Source organism: Elephas maximus, chromosome 15 (assembly GCF_024166365.1).
Source record: "Elephas maximus indicus isolate mEleMax1 chromosome 15, mEleMax1 primary haplotype, whole genome shotgun sequence".
Taxonomy (NCBI): domain Eukaryota; kingdom Metazoa; phylum Chordata; class Mammalia; order Proboscidea; family Elephantidae; genus Elephas; species Elephas maximus.
Window position 1 is genome coordinate 30185374 of NC_064833.1, and position 22554 is coordinate 30207927.

At 34.3% G+C, this 22554-nt stretch overlaps 1 protein-coding gene across 3 annotated transcripts in view; it reads left to right on the forward strand.

The window, feature by feature from the left end:
- Positions 1-22554, forward strand: part of CSMD3 (CUB and Sushi multiple domains 3) — a 1374620-nt gene that overhangs the window by 1243576 nt on the left and 108490 nt on the right. For all 3 annotated transcript variants that reach the window (XM_049854130.1, XM_049854131.1, XM_049854132.1), the window contains 4 exons: positions 238-447; positions 3612-3800; positions 4738-4915; positions 5945-6090. In XM_049854130.1, the coding sequence (XP_049710087.1) occupies positions 238-447; positions 3612-3800; positions 4738-4915; positions 5945-6090 (723 nt within the window). The remainder of the gene's footprint in view (positions 1-237; positions 448-3611; positions 3801-4737; positions 4916-5944; positions 6091-22554) is intronic.

Genomic DNA, 22554 nt, shown 5'->3' on the forward strand with positions numbered 1-22554 from the left:
TAGGTTTTATGTCAATCCGTCTTTAAGTAAGAGTTGTCTGTAAATTGGACATTCATAAACCAGGGACTGCCTCTATTTTGAAACATACCAAAGCTAACGGCACAAGATACACAGCAAACCCATAACCCAGATCTTGAGAGTAGGCCTCCCCTACGCAGAAACATACTTAAGCACTTTGACATGTGTGTGTTTATTTAATCTGGAAAGAAAATATGTTTGTTCTTTCTTTTTTTTTAGGAGTCCATCTTCAGTTTGTAAATTTTTCTACAGAAACCATACATGATTACTTGGAAGTAAGAAGTGGATCCTCAGAAACTAGTACTGTTATTGGCCGGCTAAGTGGTCCTCAAATACCATCTTCCATATTTAGCACAACCCATGAAACCAGCTTGTATTTTCACAGTGACTATTCACAAAACAAACAGGGATTTCACATTATATACCAAGGTGAGAAGTATAATAATAGGTGAAGCCTTATTTAGCCCCAAATGAGCTGTTAGAAATCTTTAACTAACTAAATATTTTTTATATTCTGTTTTTAGAAAGAGAAGGCAACTTTCACCAAGGCAAGCTTAAATTAGGAAGATTTTTTTTGGTAGATGTAATTTGTAGGCAACTGTTCAAGGAGAATGATGTTTTTCTGAGATCTAAGAAAATCCCAACCATGGAAAAAAAGGATTGAATTAGTCTTGAGTTAATGCATAGTCAAATTAAGTAAGGCGATGCAATTAAGCAAGGCTAGCTGGCTATCAAAGACTGATCTTTGCTTTGGTATCAAAATGAGTATATTGAAAAGATTTTTAGTATGGATACATTGCATATAAAATTATTTAGTTTTAAATTATAATGATAAAATATATTTTTATTTCATTTTCTTGCTATGAGATATAGAGTAAATAATTAATAATCATATTATATTCAACCTATCTCTAATACAATATTGCTGTGTGACCTTTATCAAAATTTTTATCCCTTTTGAGTGCAAGGTTTGGGTTTAGGTAGACCTGGGCTCAAATACTGATTCTCCCTATTCAACCTAATGTGACCTGTGGCTCTGAAGTTATTTCCTCACCTGCGTAATGGAATTGATAATAGTATCTACCAGAGAAGTTGTTTTGAACTTTATATGATAAAATGTATGTAAAACATATATCACAATGCATATCATTATTAAATTTCAATTCATTTTAGCTGTAATTATTGTGGTACTTCAGAAATTAAATGTCTAAGTTCTGTTGAAATTAAATATTTAAAGTTATATTACTTTAAGCAAGCAGTATAGTTCCAATGACTGCAGTTTTTAAGCAATTTAACTTAAAAGTTGATTGCATTTCTGCCTTTATTATGAAAGGACTTCCTGAGAGTGTGATATTTTGGGTGTGAGTTCCATAAAAGCAGAGATTTTTGTATTGTTTACTGATGTATCTCAAGTGCCTAGAACAGTAGGAACACAAGAAATATTTGCTGAACAAAAGCATATACTCAAAAGAATACTTGGGAGTAACTAAAATAGACATCGTAAATATCAAACTACATTGGTCTAAAATAATTAAAATTGGTATTACACTTGCAGGAGTAATTTAAAGAGACTGCGTCTCACAACATCCCTTACGTAAGATAGGAGTCATTTCTACCACCTATCAGTACAGAATTCACCCTGGTCTTGAGAAAATGGATTATTTCAGAAACAATTGGGAAACTAGGTTTCTCTTTGTTGCTAAAAGGCTCACAACTAGATTTATGGGCTGTCTCTAGTGAGTATGCAGGGTCTTATGCTAAGCATTTTGCTACTTACCTTAAACCTGGCTTCATCTGTTTTTTCTTACCCTCATTTTCCCTTAGCCTCCAAAAACGATGGAATTTTTTGGGTGACCTAAAACTAGGTTTTGAACTTTACTGATTGTTTTTTAAAATTAATGTGTCCTTGAAACTGATTCATTATTGACATAAATAAAAGTATAAAATATGTAAAATTGTGTTGTTATCAACATGCTATTAATATTATTGACTTAAGCCATAAAATATTACAATGACTAGACACTATTTGTGATTTATACTAAGTTTTAAAAACAATCTCATCTTTTACTGCATTATAGAATTGAATTAATGGCATTGTTAATAAACAGGCTAATCTGTACAAATTCACAGAGTCAATATTATTTTTTTTGCATTGATTTTGCAGTTAGACTCTAAGTATTTTCTGAATTTTGGAAAAGTGCATGGTATGCAATTAAACATACTCTTCTACTGATGGATACAGTTCCAAACTTAATATTATGCTGGCAACATTGTTAGGTTAAGTCCTCTATTGCATATATTTTTCGATAGGAACTTTTCTCCTGAATATTTAAAATCTCTGTCCTACACTTCCTTATTAAAAACCATAGAAAGGTAAAGTGATCTATAGATTATCACAGGATCGTTAGTCTATAAATCCTTTCCTAGCTTTCAGAATTACTTTTTTAAATATAAAATGAAAATGTAAAGGATTTATTTAATAGTATCATATATTACAAATCCTAATGATGAAATGATACATATAATGGATTGTCTTGAGTTAGAACTAGAACTCTTTTGATTTTGATATTTTTTGTGTGGAAAACCTATTTAAAAATAAATAGGTTCTGAATACATGCACTAAACACCTTAAAAGAACTTGTTCATAAGTTTTGTAATCTTTGGAAAAATTGGAGTGAAATTCTAATAAACTACTTAGATTAGCTTGTTCAATTTCAAATGTCATTTTTTTTTCGCTTTTGGGAACACAGAATTTTAATGTCAGTAGCAAGAGAGTCTTAGGTTACTAGCAAATAAAATTTATTCATTAGTAAATGATTTTGAGTTAATTAATTATCGAGTTTTAAAAATTTACAATATATGGGCATACATAAACCCATGTTCATATATTCAAAATTCATTCAACAATGTGTATCTGTGTATCGAATACCTACGATGTGAAAATCAATGGACCAGGCTTTGGGGATACAGTGGTAAACAAAATACACAAGAATTTTGACCTCACGCGGAGTGTAGAACAAGAGTAGTATGAGCAGATAGTTATGCTGCAGTGCCAAAAATACTGTGATAACTGCAGCTCAAATTTTATACTGGAAGGAAATTTGTTTCCTAGTGCTTTTTATTATTAAATAGCTTCCTTGGAGAAACTCAACAGAGGGACATTGTGGTTTGTTTTATTTTTTTTTTAGAGAAAAAATAGTAACAATTTTCAAAGACTCGGAATTCGGTTTATACGCACACATATATATACACTTTTTTTAAATATACATGTAGTTAAACCAAGAAGCAATAGCATTCTGTGTAAGGGAATCAGAATTGTTAAAGTGCTAGCTCCAATAGCAAGTTTACATTTTCATTAAAATGTAATGAAACCAAATGCATTTTTATGAATTATACTAACATTGTAAATGTAAAAATCAAAGACATAAGAAATTCATATGAGATGGTCAGTGACATCATTGATTGTATATCTGAATTGCTATTTTTGACCAACTACAAGCAGCGCCACATCAAGTTGTAAATAGTACCTGCCTTGGCCTTCTGAAATTCAGAGTGGAGAAAGAAGAGCCTTTCTTTTCTCTTTTTATTTGCAGCCTATCAGTTACAAAGCTGTCCTGATCCACGCCCATTTCGAAATGGTTTTGTGATTGGCAATGACTTTACCGTGGGCCAAACCATTTCATTTGAATGTTTCCCTGGATATACTTTAATTGGAAATTCAGCTCTTACTTGCCTTCATGGAGTCAGTCGTAATTGGAATCATCCACTTCCAAGGTGTGAAGGTATGTTTCTAACTTCAAGCTATCTTGTAGGTGATGTCATCTATGTTTAATACTTCTTGTTTTAGCACACTTTCGTGCCTTCCTCTTCAAATACCATATTAAAGATAAAGCTTGTTTTTCAGTTGAATAATCATAGTTCCTGAAAAAAAAAACTGTTAAGATATCATAATGAACAACTGATTTATCATTATGGGCAGAAGTCCTAACCTTCCCCATTGGAAATTAAATTAACATTTCAGAGTTTTTCCTATGTGTGTGAGTCTTATGTGGATGCGTGCTTGTGTGTGTTTAATAGTCATTCTTATATAAACCAGTAAGCCAAATAAACTCGTACTGAATTTGAGTCCTTGTCCTCTAGAAAACCCCTTTAAAAATAAAAAAACATTTGAATCTCTCAATCATAAGACACATAAAAGTAAACAGTGTATATGTATTGATAAAGTATTTGAAAAAACTGAAGGCTTAATGAGATTTGCTAATATAAAACAAACAAAAATAGTGATAATAAAAATTATATAATATCCTTCATATGAAAAAGTAAAATTGGCTATATTTTATATAAGGAGCCCTAGTAGTGCAGTGGTTAAGTGCTTGATTGCTAACCAAGAGGTCAGTAGTTCAAACCCACCAGCTGCTCTGGATGAGAAAGATGCGGCAGTCTACTTCCATAAAGACTACAGCTATGGAAACTCTATGGGGCAGTTCTACTCTGTTTATAGGGTCGCTATGAGTTGGAATTGCCTCGATGGCAAAGGATTTGGTATGGGTTTATACTCTGTACATGGTTGCCAACTTCAATTTATATGCCTCAACTAGGGTAAAAACATAACACATAGATGAATTTTATGCTGCTTAAGAGATGTTATGTTTGCTTCTTTATAGTCAGTTTTGTTATTATTATTATTTTTAACATTTTCATTTTGTGTCTTTTCTCTAGCTCTTTGTGGTGGGAATATAACTGCAATGAATGGCACCATTTACTCACCTGGATATCCTGATGAATATCCAAACTTCCAAGACTGTTTTTGGCTTGTAAGAGTTCCCCCTGGGAATGGAATCTACATCAATTTTACTGTCCTGCAAACAGAACCAATCTATGATTTCATTACTGTATGGTAAGCCAGGACCATTGTTATTGGTTGATTCTACTACATATAACAGTGGAACAACATAGGGATGAAAATATATCACAATCCTCTGTTACAAATTGCCATCTGATATTTGAAATGGTATGAGTAACTGAGGGTGGCAGTATATGATTTGCAGAATGAAACCAACAAGAGAAATACATCTTGGCTTGTTTACCCATGAAGTAGCTAAAAATTGTAGAACAAAAACTTCATGGTTCAAAAAGCTTAAAAGGGTGTTATTAAATTAGCATGCAAAAACAGGGAACTAATGACAGAGTAAAGAGTAAATTAAAAATAAGGAAGGTCTCTATTCACAAAAGCCTGTGAAATTAAAGAGCCTATATTCAAATAATTATATCACTATTCAATTTCTGTCATCGTTTATTATAAAATATTGTAAATATTTATAAAATAAAATGTTAAGTGAAACATCTTTATTTAAAAATATATTATAAAAAATCTCTGTATTAATTATGGACAGTTGGCTAATAGAACTACTGTATGATTCCTAAGATTTCTAACAGCCTGTGACTGTCAAGACTGTTGCTAAAGAAAATAAAAGGAGGACAAACTTGAAGCCCAAACTTCAAATCTTTGGGAGAATCTACATGTAGGAGAATCTAGGTTGTGGTCAAGGAGCCCTGATGGCGCAAAAAAGATTACAGCCAAGAAAGTACCTGTGGGTAGTTCCACTCTGTCACATGGGGTAGCTAAGAGCCGGAAAGGGCTCCAGGGCATCTGACAACAACATGTGTTGGTCAGGAAACCAAACGATGTAACTGATTACAACAAATATGGGTGCATTTTATTGGGGCAAAAATATGATCTATTTTTATATTTTATGTTTTTAAATATGCTATTTCCTAAATAGACGTAAAATACATCCCACTATGATTTCCCACTTATTGCTTAGCTTATCTACTGCATCTTTATCATCTCAAATGTAATACTTTCGTTAAACTTGTGCTAAATTCTCCAAAAAAAAAAAAAAATCAAACCTCTCTCTCCCAACAGGGATGGACCAGACCAAAACTCACCTCAGATTGGTCAGTTCAGTGGCAATACAGCTTTGGAATCAGTGTATAGCACTTCAAATCAGATTCTAATCAAATTCCACAGTGACTTCACAACAAGTGGCTTTTTTGTGCTCAGTTATCACGGTTGGTATCTAAGGGTTTCTATTTAATCTGGTACTGTTTAAATTGTCCCAGAAAAAAACTGAATATAATCTATTTTAACTAGTAATTGAAATTCAAGGTATCAAAATTTGACTTTTTTTTTTTTTTGTTACTATAACTTTAGAATTTCAATTACATTTACTTGCAAAGGATGACCTCTTCTAAGCATTTAGGGACACAAAAATATGAGCAAATGGAAATAGGAAATAAATCAGACAGTAATTATCCAGTGGAAAATAATCACTTTTGCATGGAAACTAATAAAAGAGAACCAGCTGTTCATAGTTTATTGCATGCAATTTTGAAACAGCAATAGATTTTTTAATACAAAATGTTTAATCTATTCAACCTGCTGTAACTCTTTCTAAAATTAGCATCAAATATCTTTATGCTTTGCGTAAGATTACTCATTCATTCATAGCCTTGAGTCAAAACTGTATCTATTCTAGAATCTTAGAATTTTGAGTAACTATTCCAGATCACTGTGGAATGATTTGTGGAGAGTTTCAATTATATTTCTTTGTATAGAATTGATCTTCATAGCAGTAACTTCCTGAAAGGACATTCAGAGGTTTCACAGAGGTTTTTTTTTTTTTTTCTCCCCCTTAATTTTCTTTTATCCCAAATAGATTATATTCCATTATAAATCAGGAAATATTAATTTATTTTTAATTATTATTTTATCTGCTGTGATCATATTCCCATAAACACGTTTTTCTTCTTCGATATTTGTCACACCAATTTCAAGAGTATTTCACAGAATCAGTAATCTGCTAAACAAAGTTTTCAAAAATTGTATGAAAAATGTTCAAGATGAACGTGCATGCTGTCCATTACATTATTATACAATGTAATGCTTTTTATCTTATAACACAAAAATAACAAAATCTTTCATACTCAAAGCTTACATTCCATGAAAAATAGGTAAGTCAAATATGATTACGCACATTGTGTTTTGACGTAGACATAGTCAGAGAATTGACCATAAAATAATCAATTTGCTTAATCTGAGCATTTGTCAGTCAGTTGATGGGACCTAACTAATAGCGAGCCTTGGTGGTGCACGAAACCCTTGTGGCATAGTGGTTAAAAGCTAAGCCAAAGGTTGGCAGTTTGAATCCACCAGGTGCTCCTTGCTAACTCTATGGGGCAGTTCTACTCTGTCTCAGAGGGCCACTATGTGGCAGAATTGACTCAACAGCAATGGGTTCGGTTTGGTTTGGTGGTGCAGTGGTTATAAGCATTTGACTGCTAACCAAAAGGTCAGCAGTTCGAACCCATAACCCTTTCCATGGGAGAAAGATGCGGCAATCTGCTCCTATAAAGATTACAACCTTGGAAACCCTATAAGATGGTTCTACTCTGTTCTATGGGGTCACTAAGAGTATGAATTGACACAGCAGCAGTGTTTTTTTTTTTTTTTGGTAGTGGTTCACAGCTGCCAGAGATTTGTGTACACTCCAGTACAGCCAATTAGAAATAGGGACATTCAGGTAGGCAACTTTTATTTAGGCTATGCATTTTTATTTTTAATAATTCATTAACTTTTTCCCACTCAATTGATCATTGATGCTGGCATTAAGTATCAGGTGAGCACTTAACCGTTACAACACCAAGGCTTCAGGTAGATACAGTCTAATACTGCAACAATAGCATTATTATTTTGATAACCCAGCCCATTATTTAGATACATAATCATAAATTGGGAACCAATAAATCAAGTAATTGTTAAGACTAAAAGATGAGTTAGTTCCCAAACTGAATTGTGTATATTTTTTCTCTTCATGGACCCCTGCCAAAGTTTTTATTATTTTGTGCCTTCCCCAAACAAGTGGTAAAAAGGGACTATTTGATGGCACTGGGTTTGGGGTATTCATTGATGTACTTTAAATATCCATAAGTTAATCTTATTGGGAGAGTAAACTTATAAAATTTAGGAGACATATCAAAAGGAAAATACTGTCAGAGAAATGTATGTGTGTGTGTATTCATATAGAAAATATATGGATAAGAGAATGTCTGTGTACATACTCAGTGAGAGTAGATTTATACATTTATACATACACATATGTGAATGTATATATATGTGTATATTCTCATTCCAAAGTACCTTATTTTAGCATCTGAGTGTTAGTCAAGTATAACAGAAATAGAATTATCTTAGGATAAGACAGACGAAATATTTGTTTAGTGCTTTATTTTTCAGTTGACCTTGGTCAGGTTACTGTGTAGCTCTCCCCTTTCCTCAGCTATAAAACAGCACAGTATAATTGCTGAGAGGATTAAATGAGATACCACACACACAGAAATTACCCCAATGGCATGTATTAGGTTGAATCATATGAAATTGCTTGTCAAAAAATGCTGAATAATTGACAAATTTGTATCATTCAACCCAAGTAAGCACTATTATTGTTGCACTATCCCTTTCATAACTGAATTTCTTTGTGCTGTGAATTTTTTATTGATGGCGTGTGTTTTCAGTAGTGGAATGCATGCAGATTAATGGACTGTATTTAATTTTTTTATTGGTAAAACAAATTTTTAGAAATATTATGTGGGAATACATGTTCCCATCAGTCACAGGTGGCACTCTGGTGCCATGATTTGTGACACAAAATCTGTCACAATGATCCTGGGAGGCATGATTTATTGTGAGTGCCTTCCATTTTGTTACATTGGGCACCCCTGGCTTTCCAAATATTACCAAAAAAATTAAAACCAAACCTACCAGTGCTCCGTAACTATTACACAGAAAACCATAAATACGCTTACAAGGCTTATCTAGCTGTACAAAAGACAAAAAAGCAAAAGTTTGACCCAGTCACATTTCCTGGATGCATTACCTCATACATAAACTCTCTACCCCAGCTATTTTGTGCCAACGAATGTTTCTTTCGTTTTTCTCCATTACACAAGTTCCCACTGGAGGGTTGCAAAAACTTTTTGTGGGAAAAGTAACCTCCCAAGAAACTTGAGAGGTGGAAAATGTTGGTGGGCAACTGTATATCCCAACTATGATGAAAGGGTTATTAGCATTTCCTTGCAGACATGTCCTGAGAATTGGAGTCAATGAAATATATACAGCTAACATAGTTTCTGGCAAAGAGTAGATGTTCAGTAAATGCTAGTTTTCTTACCATATTTCATCTAACATTTTTTATTTTCTCTAAAGGGCATTTATTTTTATTTGTTGCACTTTAAATTTGCTAATGAAGCACAATTTCCAGAGCCTGGTGAAGCCTAACATTTGAATCAACATCCCTAGAAATTTTACCCAAGGTTTAAGATAACCTTAAAATTTAAGGATGTATCAAGGGTTCATGATAAAAACAAACTGATGGTCTAAAATCCACTAGCTCTAGTATGGTAATTTTCTTAAAGCACTGCTTTCATCCTGACTCATCTTTTTAAAAATGAACAATATCTACACTGTATTAAATTTAAACCTACCTTATAATCTTGTTTACTGACTCATACTCCCCAGTGCCTACTCTGAACCAATCAAGTTGGTTTTCTAATTGTCTCTCTGAACTGCAGTTATTAAATATCATCACCTCAACCCTAACTAATCCTGATCACTTAACTCATCTTCAGTTCTTTAAGTCCCCTTGTCTTAAGTCTCAACTCTCACTTCTTGATAACTTGAATTCATAGTGATTATTTTTACCTAATTTTGGAGAACATAATTACAGTGTGGCCTATTGTTTTCTACATCTTACGGGGTTAAAGAGAGTGAATGGTTTTTGAGGACAAAGATCGCATTGCCCCTTTTTACCTCTTTTAAAAGTTTTATTAATTATTTTGTATATTTTAGCATTATATTTATACTGTTAAAAAGACTGTTGTTTAAATGAGTTGATTTGAACTGTATGAATAGCAGTTATCAAAATCATTTCAGAAATATATAGATATATGCCCATCCCCCTCATAGAAAAGAGAAGATGCCTGTCTTCAAATCAATATTAAGCCAATTAAAAATATAATTGGCCCACGCTCTCATAGCCAAGATCGAGGCTATTTTCAATGCCAAAATGAACTCTCCTAATGATTAAAAAAAATGAAGAGATTTGGTATTTTTCATAAGTAAACTAGGTAGATAATTTGGTATTTTAACACTTGTAAATTGATTTATTATTTTATATACTTAAGCATGTAATGGTTTGCCTTCCACAAAATTTCTTTAAATTCTCTTATTGATTCAACAGCTTCTTCTGTTATAGCTCACTCTAGAAGTCACAAATGACTTCCTCAGGAGTTTGGATATTTATTTTACAAATTTGACAAGCCGGTCTTTCAAACATTTCTTATAGTCACATTTGATCAGTTTAGTTCTGTTTATTAATATATTTTAAAGTATTTTTAATTATTTTTTTCTCTCTAACCTGACTTCCTTTATGATATCTATCCACCCAATTATCTCTTTTATAAATCATCACCTGCATTTAGAGTTTCATGATCAAAAATGATATTCATAAAAAGCTTTAAAAAATGAAAGTTCTGTGCAGTGAAAATATAGGACAGACATAAAGGTTGAAGCACTTTACCTCAGATATCACGTCTCTTCTTCATCTGAAGAAATGATTTTCTCTTTCTCAGTTGCCGCAATTGTAATATCCTCAAGTAAGGACTAAGTTTTCTTAATATCTGCTATAGAGTCAAGATGGGATTGGCTTGTAATAAACCACAACACTCAGGCTGAATCAATGATCCTCTGAAAGTAACTTAAACAAAACCAGTTTTAACTGCCTGTTTTTGCACACAGTGACTTCATATAATAGTCACCGTAATAGCAAGGGCTAGCAGGGACAGATTAACCAGTAAGCAAATTATGCATGGGCTTAATTGTGTTTACTTACTAATCTGAAGTGCACAGTTTCACATGGGGTTCACTACATCTTTGATGAGATGAAAAACAGGTGAAATTGTGTGCTGCAGATTAGTGAGTAAAAGTAAACTCATGTGTGCCTTGTTTCTTGGGTAATCTGTCCCTGATAGCTACCATGTGCTGACAACTTAATATTCTGGGCACTATGCTAGTTGCTTTCCATGTATTATTGCTAATTTTCATAATAAATCTGCAAGGTAAGTAGTATTATCCCCATTTTAATAATGAAAGAACTAAATGAAAAATTAGGTAACCTGCTCAAAGCCACAGGATTAATAAACAGAAAGGTTGAAATTCAAAATACACCTGCCTGGCTTCAAGGAATGACCTCTTTTGAATAATGAAAACAACAGCAATAATAATAATAGCTAAAATTTATTGAGTACTTGTTAAATCCCAGAAACCCAAAAGGTCAGCAGTTCGAATCCACCAGGCACTCCTTGGAAACTCTGTGGGGCAGTTTACTCTGTCCTGTAGGGTCACTATGTGTCAGAATCGACTCCACAGCAACGGGTTTCAAGTATTAAGTGCCAGACAATGTCCTAAGCTGATATTATATATTTATTATATTTAATGGGATGTAAATTTAATTTTCCTTTAAGAATTCAGCAACATGATTTTCATTTTTAGCAAGATCGCATTTTCTAGAATACTTCTTCTAATTAAACCTTTAAGCTTTAATCTTCTTAGTGCTTCTCTTCCCAGGACCTACTAGCTAAACACAGCACATTAGTAGCTTTATTACAACTCTGTTCTCCTTTGGTTTATACTTTAAAAAATGTGCTATGATCATTGTGCCAAGAGATAACAAATTTTATTGGGGTCTCACTTATGATAACCAAAGCAACTGTTGTTAGGTGTCCTCAAGTCGGCTATAACTCATAGCGACCGTACATACAACAGAATAGATCATTGCCTTGTCATGCATCATCCCCATAATCGTTGCTGTGTTTCAGCCCATTGTTATAACCATTGTGTCAGTCCACCTCTTTAAGACTCTTTTTTTTTGCCGACCCTCTCTCTGCATTACGAAGCATGATGTCCTTTTCCAGGGACTGGCTGTTCCTGATAAACGGTCCAAAGTATAGGAGACAAAGTCTCACTATCCTCACTTCCAAGAAGCATTCTGGCTGTACGTCTTCTAAGACAGACTTGTTTGCTCTTCTGGCAGTCCACGGTATATTTAAAATTCTTCACCAACACTGTAATTGAAAGGCATCAATCCTTCTTCAGTCTTCCTTATTCATTCTCCAGCTTTTGCATACATATGAGGCAATTGAAAATACATGGTTTGGGTCAGGCACACCTTAGTTTTCAAAGTGACATTTTTGCTTTTTAATGGTTTAAAGAGATCTTTTGCAGCATATTTGCCCAATCCAAAACATAGTTTGATTTCTTCACTACTGCATTTGAGGGCATTGATTACAGATCCAAGTAAAATGAAATCCTTGACAGCTTCAATCTTTTCTCCATTTATCATGATGTTGCTTATTGGTCCATTTGTGAGGATTTTTTTTTTTTTTTTATGTTGAGATGTAATCCATACTCAAGGCTGTAGTCTTTGATCTTCATCAGTAAGTGCTTCAAGTCCTGTTCACTTTCAGCAGCAAGGTTGTGTCATCTGCATATCCCAGGTTGTTAAGGAGTCTTCCTCTAATCCTAATGCCATGTTCTTCTTCTTATAGTCTAACTTCTGGGATTATATGCTGAGCATGGTGAACCAGTGTGGTCAAGGGATACAACCCTGACACACACCTTTTCTTATTTTAAACCACACAGCATCCCCTTGCTCTGTTCGAATGACTGTCTCTGGGTCTATGTACAGGTGCCCCACAATTAAGTGTTCTGGAATTCTCCATCTTCCCAATGTTATCCATAATTTGTTCCGGTCCACAAAAGTTGAATGCCTTTGTGTAGCCGATAAAACACAGGTAAACGTCTTTCCGGTATTCTCCGTTTTCAGCCAAGGTCCATCTCACATGAGGAATGATATTCCACATTCTACATCCTTTTCTCAATCTGGCTCGAATTTCTGGCACTTCCCTGTAGATGTACTGCTGCAACTGTCTTCAAATTATCCTTAACAAATATAGCTTCCCTGTGAAATTAATGATATTGTTCGATAATTTCCACATTTTCTTGGATCATCTTTCTTTGGAATGGACAAAGATATGGAGGTCTTCCAGTCAGTTGGCCAGGTAGCTGTCTTCCAAATTTCTTGGCATAGATGAATGGGCATTTCCATCGTTGCATCCATTTGTTGAATCATCTCATTTGTTATTCTGTCCATTCCTGGAGCCTTGTTTTTCTCCAGTGTCTTCAGTGCAGCTTGATTCTTGATCATATGCTACTGCCTGAAATGGGTGAACATTGACCAGTTTTTTTGGTATAATAACTATGTATTCCTTCCATCTTCTTTTGATGTCCTTGAGACATTCAATGTTTTGTCCATAGAATCCTTTAATAATGCAACATTAAGCTTGGATTTTTTTTTTTTTTTCTGTTCTTTTGGCTTCAGAAATGCTAAGATTGTTCCTCTCTATTGATTTTCTAATTTCAGGTCTTTGCACATTTCATTGTAATACTTTACTTTGTCTTCTCTAACTGCCCTTTGAAAACTCCTGTTCAGATCTTTTACTTCACCAATTCTTCCTTTCCCTTTAGCTACTCTATGTTTAAAAGCAAATTTCAGAGTCTCTTCTGACATCCATTTTGGTCTTTTCTTTCTTTCCTATCTTTTTAATGACCTTTTGCTTTCTTCATGTATGATGTTCTTAATGTCATCCCACAACTCATCTGATTTTCAGTGATTAGTGTTCAATGAGTTAATGTATTCTTTATAAGGTCTATAAATTCCAGTTGGATATATTCAAGGTCGTACTTTGGCTCTCATGGACTTTTTAAAATTTTCTTCAGCTTCACCTTGAACTTGCATAGGAGCAATTGATGGTCTGTTCCACATTCGGCCCCTGGCCTTGTTTTGATTGATGATATTAAGCTTCCCCATAATATAACGAGAATATATATTCATTAATTTAAAACAGAATTTATTATTTTAAGATGTTTAAATCCATTATCTAGGGTACTTTTTTTATAGTGTCACATTATTGTTGTTGTAAGGCTCTGTCAAGTTGATTTTGACTCATAGCAACCCTATGTACAACAGAATGAAACGCAGCTGGGTCCTGGGCCATTGTCACAACTGTTGCTGCGTTTCAATCCATTGTTTTAGCCACTGTATCAATCCATCTCATTGAGGGTGTTCCTCTTTTTCAATGATCTTCTGCTTTACCAAGCTGTCACAGTATTAGAGAAGCTAATTGACATCCTGAAGATTTTTTTGAAGGGCATAATATGATTTAATAATTTACATTATATATTTTTTCTACTGTTAGTGACTAGTCTGTTATAAAATAAGACGATTGTATGTTGACTTTTAGATTACTTAAAAAAGTTCATTTAAAAAGCCTGCTACATCTTTTTGGTTATCTTTTCAGGTTTTGTTACCTGTAAAATAAATGCTATATTTGGGAGCAAGTATATTTAACTCTACAGAATCTCATCCTAAAAGGGACTGCTATAGATAGAAAGACACATATTATATCAAACATAAATCATCATTGCTTTAACTGTGTGAGCCCTTTGCCTTATACAGCCTAAAGACTTGACCTCCTTTCATATATACAATAGGTAGAACATTGAACTCCTAAAGTGTTTCTTTATGTGATATCCAAGAAAGCCTAGGAGGTAGGGACATAATACAATGATGTCCTTCCAAATGTCTTTCTTTTAAAATATATGTAGTAAAATGGTGAAGATAACATTAAAAGACAAACTGAGGAACTTGTTCTGAGGAAAATATAATGTCATTTAATATTGTTTAAGTGAGTAAAAATTGATTTATGAAAGTTATGTCAAAATTACATATTTTTTGACATTTTCTCGTAGGCACACAACCATTGTTATGTTGTCATATTTCATTTCTAAAATACTCTACTGTAGATCCCCTTCAGCCAAATGCCACCAGGAACTCACAGTTAGTTAAAGTAAGTTGACTTAATTGGCTTATTTTAGTGAGTGAAACTACATACCATTAGGAACAGGGATCTTGTGGCATCTCAATAACCGGGTGTTAGGAGTGGGTTGTTACAGAATTTGGGCTTGTGCTAAATAATTTGAGGAGGGCTCATTGTTTTGCTCTAGATTGGGAGCTGTCAGAAAATTGGAGCAATTTTATGATTGGGTACCTTAATACATTTTTTTTAGAAGGTGGAAGAAATGAAACATAGCTAACCTATAATTGTCAAAGAAGTTACAGCTGCTTGTATTTGCTGAAATGGAAAGTTCTTCGTCATTTTGGTGGTTTAAACAGTGTTCTTGTGTTTTCCTGTGTTCAGACATGATTACCAGAGGTATCTTGCTTTTGTCTTTGTCCAACAAGGTCAAAAGTGACCCTGCTGATGTTAGTTTTTCATGAAATTGTTTAAGTTCAGCAGTTGAATACCATGACCTACCAGTTAGAACCAGGCCAGCTCCAAGTTAACAGCAGAGAGGAACTGTTTTTTAATTTTTTCTTCTCAACATGCAGTAATTTAAATAACTGTTATTTAATTTAAATTTAAATAACTTAGTGTAATTTAAAGTAATATTTAGAGATAACTATAGCATATTCCTTCACGGTCAAAACCAAAACAAACCATATAAAACTATGATGATGAACAAAGAGAGGAAAATAGAGCCTGATAAAAAATAAATTGTCACTGTTGATATACTCTTTCATCTCTCAAAGTGCCAAGTAAATCAACACCATATGCTACTAGTCTCAGTGCTAAGGCAGGATATCTTCCATTAGCTATCTTCATGTGGCACAGCTAATTCCTGCAACAGGTATTGGAATTTTCCTATGATAAAAAAAAAGAAAGAAAGAAAAAATTCAGGCAATTTTCCAATAGCTTTGCTTACTATACTTCTGTTATTCCCACTCTAGGAAAATCTCAAGAATGACTTCTTGTTGTTGCATTCCTCATGATAGAAAATTTCTCTATCACACTTCTAACTCCAGGGATGGGCATACTCTTCCCAGTTGCTAAGATTCTCCCTTACACAGAGAAATAGACTAATAATGGATCGAAAGTGATATTTGTGAGTAATTTAAGCACTGCTAAAACATAGATATATGTTTTGCTTGAACTCACTAGGAAATTTTCCCCTAAATAGAAGAAGTTTTTATTATTTTTCTCTTTTCATTAGAACTCTGGCAGCATTTGTTTCAATACTCTTAATTTTGCTTTCAAGTGGAACTGCTAAAATTTATTTTAGGTAACTTTACCAAGATTACATAATTGAACATGCAATTATCAATGCTTTGCCTCCACCAAATCTTCCCTGAGTCATGAATTATCATACAATAATTAATTTGGGTCACTATGGAAATAAACCAGTGGTTTTATACAGCTTAGAGTTTAAAGGGGAACAGAAAACTTTTTTTCCACCTCTCTAAGGAATGCTGTGGCCTTACTTTGCAAAAAGATTTTGTGCCTGTTCTTTTTTTGGTTTGCAAAGAGATTGGCAATTTGCCAACGTTCTATTTTGTCGTTTATGAAGAAGCTTTTAATAGCTCAGCTGAATTGAAATAGAAAAATGCAGCATTATTTTCTGGAGTTGGATGTTTCATTGCAAAGAAAATAGAAATTAAAAATAACCAAAAAATATTGCCAGTATCAAATCCTAAAGCAATTTCAAGAAGCAAATTTGCTGGACCACGACTAGGACATCCATAGACACTTGAACAAAAAAAATGGCACTATTCCAGTAAATAGCCATCCTCAAAGATACTGACATGAAGAATAGGATCCACTCATGTAGTTATTAAATAGTAAACAATATTTTAAAGCTGAATGCCATACCAAATAAAATGGTTCTTCCAAAGAGAAAATAAATGCAGACCATGTGTGTGTTTTAATAATGTACTATGGTTATTACTTTGAAGCTGCTTCTAAATTGAATAAATCATCAAAAATGTGGACTAAAATATATGCTCATACTATTTGTTCGATGACATAACAACTGGATGTGTGACTTTGTCTGCCTCACATAATGTCTCTAAGCTTACTCCTCCCTTCCTCTCCTATAAAGTAAGGAGATTAAGTCACTTACATGGTAACTTTCAGCTCAAATATTCTATGATTCTACCCCATGTAATATTGGATACAGTAATTTCAGGCCTGTTTATATTGTTCCAAAAGAACCAAAGCACACATTTTATAGAGAGTATGATATTGTTTTAATTTAATCAGTTATTAGTATTTATTGAGTATGATTTTCAGAGCGCTGAACTTGTAGTTCTGAAACTGTAGACACATATAATATGTATTATACATGACTATATAATAAGTGGAAACCCTGGTCGCATAGTGGTTAAGAGCTACGGCTGCTAACCAAAAGGTGGGCAATTTAAATCCACCAGGTGCTCCTTGGAAACTCTGTGGGGCGGTTCTACTCTATCCTATAGGGTCACTATGAGTCGGAATAGATGCAACATGGGGCAGTTCTACTCTATCCTATAGGGTCACTATGAGTCGGAATAGATGCAACATGGGGCAGTTCTACTCTATCCTACAGGGTCACTATGAGTCGGAATAGATGCAATGGCAACGGGTTTGCTTTGGTTTGATTTTATATAATAAGTCACTGAATTCAAGGACTTTATATTTCAGTATAATATACATCAGAGTAAAACAATAACTATCTCAGCATTTTTGAAGTATATCCAATGTAAATAAGAATAGAAGCAAAGCGAGTAGTAAAATGTGTTCTGGGAAGTCACATGAGTACTAGCCCTTTGAATGATAACATGTTAGTGAGTGCAGTAATATTAGGAAGTTGAAGTTATGCGTGTGCAAGGGCACAGGTGTCATCCCACCAGCCATGCTGATACTACCTTTGTCAAGCAGGTAATGTGCTCTCCCTTTGAAATTAGGATATATCAGGCACTGTTCTAAGCTTTTTACCTATTTTAACTCAATCCTAGTTTTATGTCTATTTTACAGGTGAGAAAACTAAAGCACAAAGTCTTAGTAATTTCTCTAAGGTCATAAAAATAGAGCTAGCAAATAGCAGACCCAAGATTTGAACACAGGCAGTCTGCTTCTAGAGTAACCAGTAGACCAGGCTTCTTTGTGTACAAAATTGACTACTCACCAACAAAAATTGGAGGATATATATTTTCCAGTGATGTTGATTGATTTTATAGAAACAGTTTCAGGAAGAGAGGGAATGGGGCACAGTGTTATTGCCCCTGTCACTAATTGCTTTTGATTATTAAATATTTGATGTGTCAAGCATCAAATCATTGCTTTATTATACCCTCTTCTTACCCACCAAGATTATACACCTAAAGTTTACTTTTCAATTATTTGCCAAATCAAAATCTCTTTCACGAACAAGTGAATCTTGGGAAAGCAGAAAGTTCTAGTATTTCACCAGTCATTCTTATTCATTCGTGAACATCTAATCTCTGGAATGGACGGAACTCCAACCTGACATAATACCTGTATTCTTAATAACAATAATACTAGTAATTTACCTTTATATGGTGCTTACTATGTGCCAGGTACTGTCTTGTATGCTTTGCTTTTTATAAATCCATTTGATCCTCAAAACCAAACTTCAAAGTGATATACAGTTATTATTATTATTATCACTTTACAAATGAGAAAAATGAGGTAGAGGATAAGTAACTTGCTCAGGATTTCTCAACTGGTCAGTGTTGGAAACAATGTTTGAACTCAGAGAGCCTGGATCCAGAGTTTATACTAATATTATAAGAATATATTTATGGTTTTTATTTTATTTTGTTTATTCAGCATTCATTCATTTTTCTAGCATTCAGTCATTCAGCAAATGTTTGTTTCAGGTACTATATTATGCCCTGAGGAGTTACCAGTTAATAACATAGGCAAAAGTTTCTGTGCTCATGGAGATTACATTCTAGTACAGATAAATGAACAGTAAAACAAATAATTCTTACAGATTGTGAAAATTGCCAGGAGGAAAATACAGATATATGAAAGAGAGTAATTGCAAAAGGTCAAGTTTAGGTAGAGTGATCAGTAGACATCTCTATTTTAGTCATACGTGGATAAAGTTGTAGATGCTTGTGGACAAAGCTATGAAGGAGATGGGAAGATAAGTTTCAAGAAAGAAAGATAAACAAAAATGACACTGTATACACCATGAAGTTTTAGATATAATATTAAATGTTAAGCTTATTGACTGTTTGAGAGCTAAGTCGATCAAGAAATAAAAAAGACCGCAGTTAGGGTTTGGTTGTAAACAAGTTTGATTTTTAAAAATTTATTGCGAAAAGATGAGGCAATGTGGTTTAATTAATATTTTCAGAAAGGTGAGAATGACATCCTAGGTGGGAGAGTGGTTGACTGTTAAGTGGAGGAGAGGAAGCATCTATGCTTATCCATAACTAAGAGCTTGAGCTGCTTAACTGGTGGAGCTGTAGTTAATTAGATAAAGTTAGAGACACTTGAAGAACATAATCATGGCTTCTAATTTAAGGGAACACTTGTGAGTTTTTGAAAATAAATCAATTATTATTTATTTATACTTGCTGTAATATACTCTTTACTATCCTCTCCCCCTTGCCATTATGTTTTTGGGTATGTTTCTTACTGTAGCCAGAATAATTCTTTTAAAGAAATCCTACACACAACCTTTACACTCTGCTGATTTAGCCTCAGCCTGACTCCCTCCTCCCTCTCCCCAAGGCCCTCTCACCCCAGCCATACTGGCCTTCCTCTGTGCTGGTTTTATACTTAACTGGTTTTTCTGCTTGGGTTTTTTTTTTTTTCTGTATCATCCCTCTCCTTAACACACACACACACACACACACACACACACCTTGCTTCAACTAGTTAAGTTCTACTCGTTGATAAGATTATTTGATTAATATCTTTCCCATTAGACTATTAGTGCCAGTAAAGGCAGGATTGTGTCTGTTCACCACTGTATTTCAAGAATTTATCATGGTGTTGCCCCCCCAAAAATGTGCAAAATGTTTCCACACAAGTTATACAAGAACTAACACATGAGAAACAAGGATAGAACAATTGAAAACTGAAAAAGACTAATTGCTAAGTGTTATTGTGTCAAATTCCAGGCTAGCAAAATAAAAGTATGGAGTTAGGAATTCACATGGCAAATACAAGAGACCTGGGTAAGGTCAGTTAGAATGTAGCAGACTTGTCATACAAGGGGTTTTGAGAATTAAGGTAATGTGCTGGCCTTATCTAGGAGTATAAATTTATTGTGTAAGCAATGAAAATCCATTATAAATTGATAATGGGAAAATGACATGTTGTTATTAGGTACCTTCAAGTTGGTTCCAACTCATAGAGACCCTGTACACAGCAGATCGAAACACTGCCCAATCCTGTGCCATCCTCACAATTTTTACTATGCTTGAGATCATTATTGCAGCCACTATGTCAATCCATCTTGTTGAGGGTCTTCCTTTTTTTCGCTAATACTCTACAAAGAGTGATGTCCTTCTCCAGGGACTGATCCCTCCTGATAACATGTCCAAAGTATGTGAGACATAGTATCAACATCCTTGCTTCTAAGGAGCATTCTGGTTGTACTTCTTCCAAGACAAATTTGTTCCTTGTTTTGGCAGTCCATGGTATATTTAATATTCTTTGCCAATATCACAATTCAAAGGTGTCAATTCTTTCATCTTACTTATTCGTTGTCCAGCTTTCACATGCATATGACGTGATTGAAAACACCATTGTTCGGGTCAGGCACGCCTTAGTCCTCAAGGTGACATCTTTGCATTTCAACACTTAAAGAGGTCATTTGCAGCCAGTTTGCCCAATGCAATGCATCTTTGATTTCTTGACTGAAGCTTCCATTGGTGTTGATTGTGGACCCAAGTAAAATGAAATCCTTTACAATGTCAATCTTTTCTCCATTTATCATGATGTTTCTTACTGGTCCAGTTGTGGGGACTTTTGTTTTCTTTATGTTGATGTGTAATCCATCCTGAAGGCTGTGGTAATTGATCTTCATCAGTAAGTGCATCAAATCCTGTTCACTTTCAGCAAGCAAGGTTCTGTCATCTGCATATCGCAAGTTGTAATGGTCTTCCTCTAGTCCTGATGCCCAGTTCTTCTTCATATAGTCCAGCTTCTCAGATTATTTGCTCAGCACACGGATTAAAAAGGTATGGTGAAACAATACAACCCTGATGCACACCTTTCCTAACTTTAAACCATGCAATATCCCCGTGTTCTGTTCTGACTACTGCTTCTTGATCCATGTACAGATTTTTCAGGACCGCAATTAACTGTTCCAGGAATTCCTATTTTCTGCAATGTTATCCATAATTTGTTATGATCCACACAGTTGAATGCCTTTGCATAGTCAATAAAACATAGGTAAATACCTTCCTGGTATTCTCTGCTTTCAGCCAGGATCCATCTGACTTCAGCAATGATATCCCTGGTTCCATGTCCTGTTCTAAATCCGGCTAGAATTTCAGGCAGTTCCCTGTCAATATACTGCTGCAGCTACTTTTAAATGATCTTCAGCAAAATTTTGCTTGCATGTGATATTAATGATATTGTTCAATAATTTCCACATTCGGTTGGATCACCTTTCTTGGGTATAGGTATGAATATGGATCTCTTACAGTTGGTTAGCCAAGTAGCTGTCTTCCAAATTTCTTGGCATAGATGAGCAAGCACTTTCAGCTCTGCACCTGTATGTTTAAACATCTCAATTGACATTCCATCAGTTTCTGGAGGCTTGTTTTTTGCCAATGCTTTCAGTGCAGCTTGAACTTCTTCCTTCAGTACCAGGGGTTCCTGATCATACGTTACCTCCTGCAATGGTTGACGGTCGACCAATTCTTTTTGGTATAGTGACTGTACGTATTCCTTCCATCTTCTTTTGATCCTTCCTGCGTCATTTAATATTTTCCCTATAGAATCCTTCAGCATTGCAACTTGAGGCTTGAATTTTTCTTCAGTTCTTTCAGCTAAAGAAATGCTGAGCGTGTTCTTCCCTTTTGGTTTTCTATCTCCAGGTCTTTGCCTACGTTATCATAATAATTTACCTTGTCTTCTAGAGCTGACCTTTTAAATCTTCTGTTCAGCTCTTTGACTTCATCATTTTTTCTTTTTGTTTTAGCTACTTAAAGTTAAAGAGCAAGTTTCAGAGTCTTTTCTGACGTCATTTATGGCTTTCCTGTCTTTTTAATGATCTTTTGCTTTCTTCATGTATGATGTCCTTGATGTCATTCCACAGCTTGTCTGGTCTTCAGTCATTAATGTTTAATGTGTCAAATCTATTCTTGAGATGGTCTCTAAATTTAGGTGTGATGTACTCAAGATCATACTCTGGCTGTTGTGGGCTTGTTCGAATTTTCATCAGTTCTAACTTGAACTTGCAAATGAGTAATTGATGATCTGATCTGCAATCAGCCCCTGACCTTGTTCTGACTGATACTGAGATTTTCTATCGTCTCTTTCCACAGATGTAGT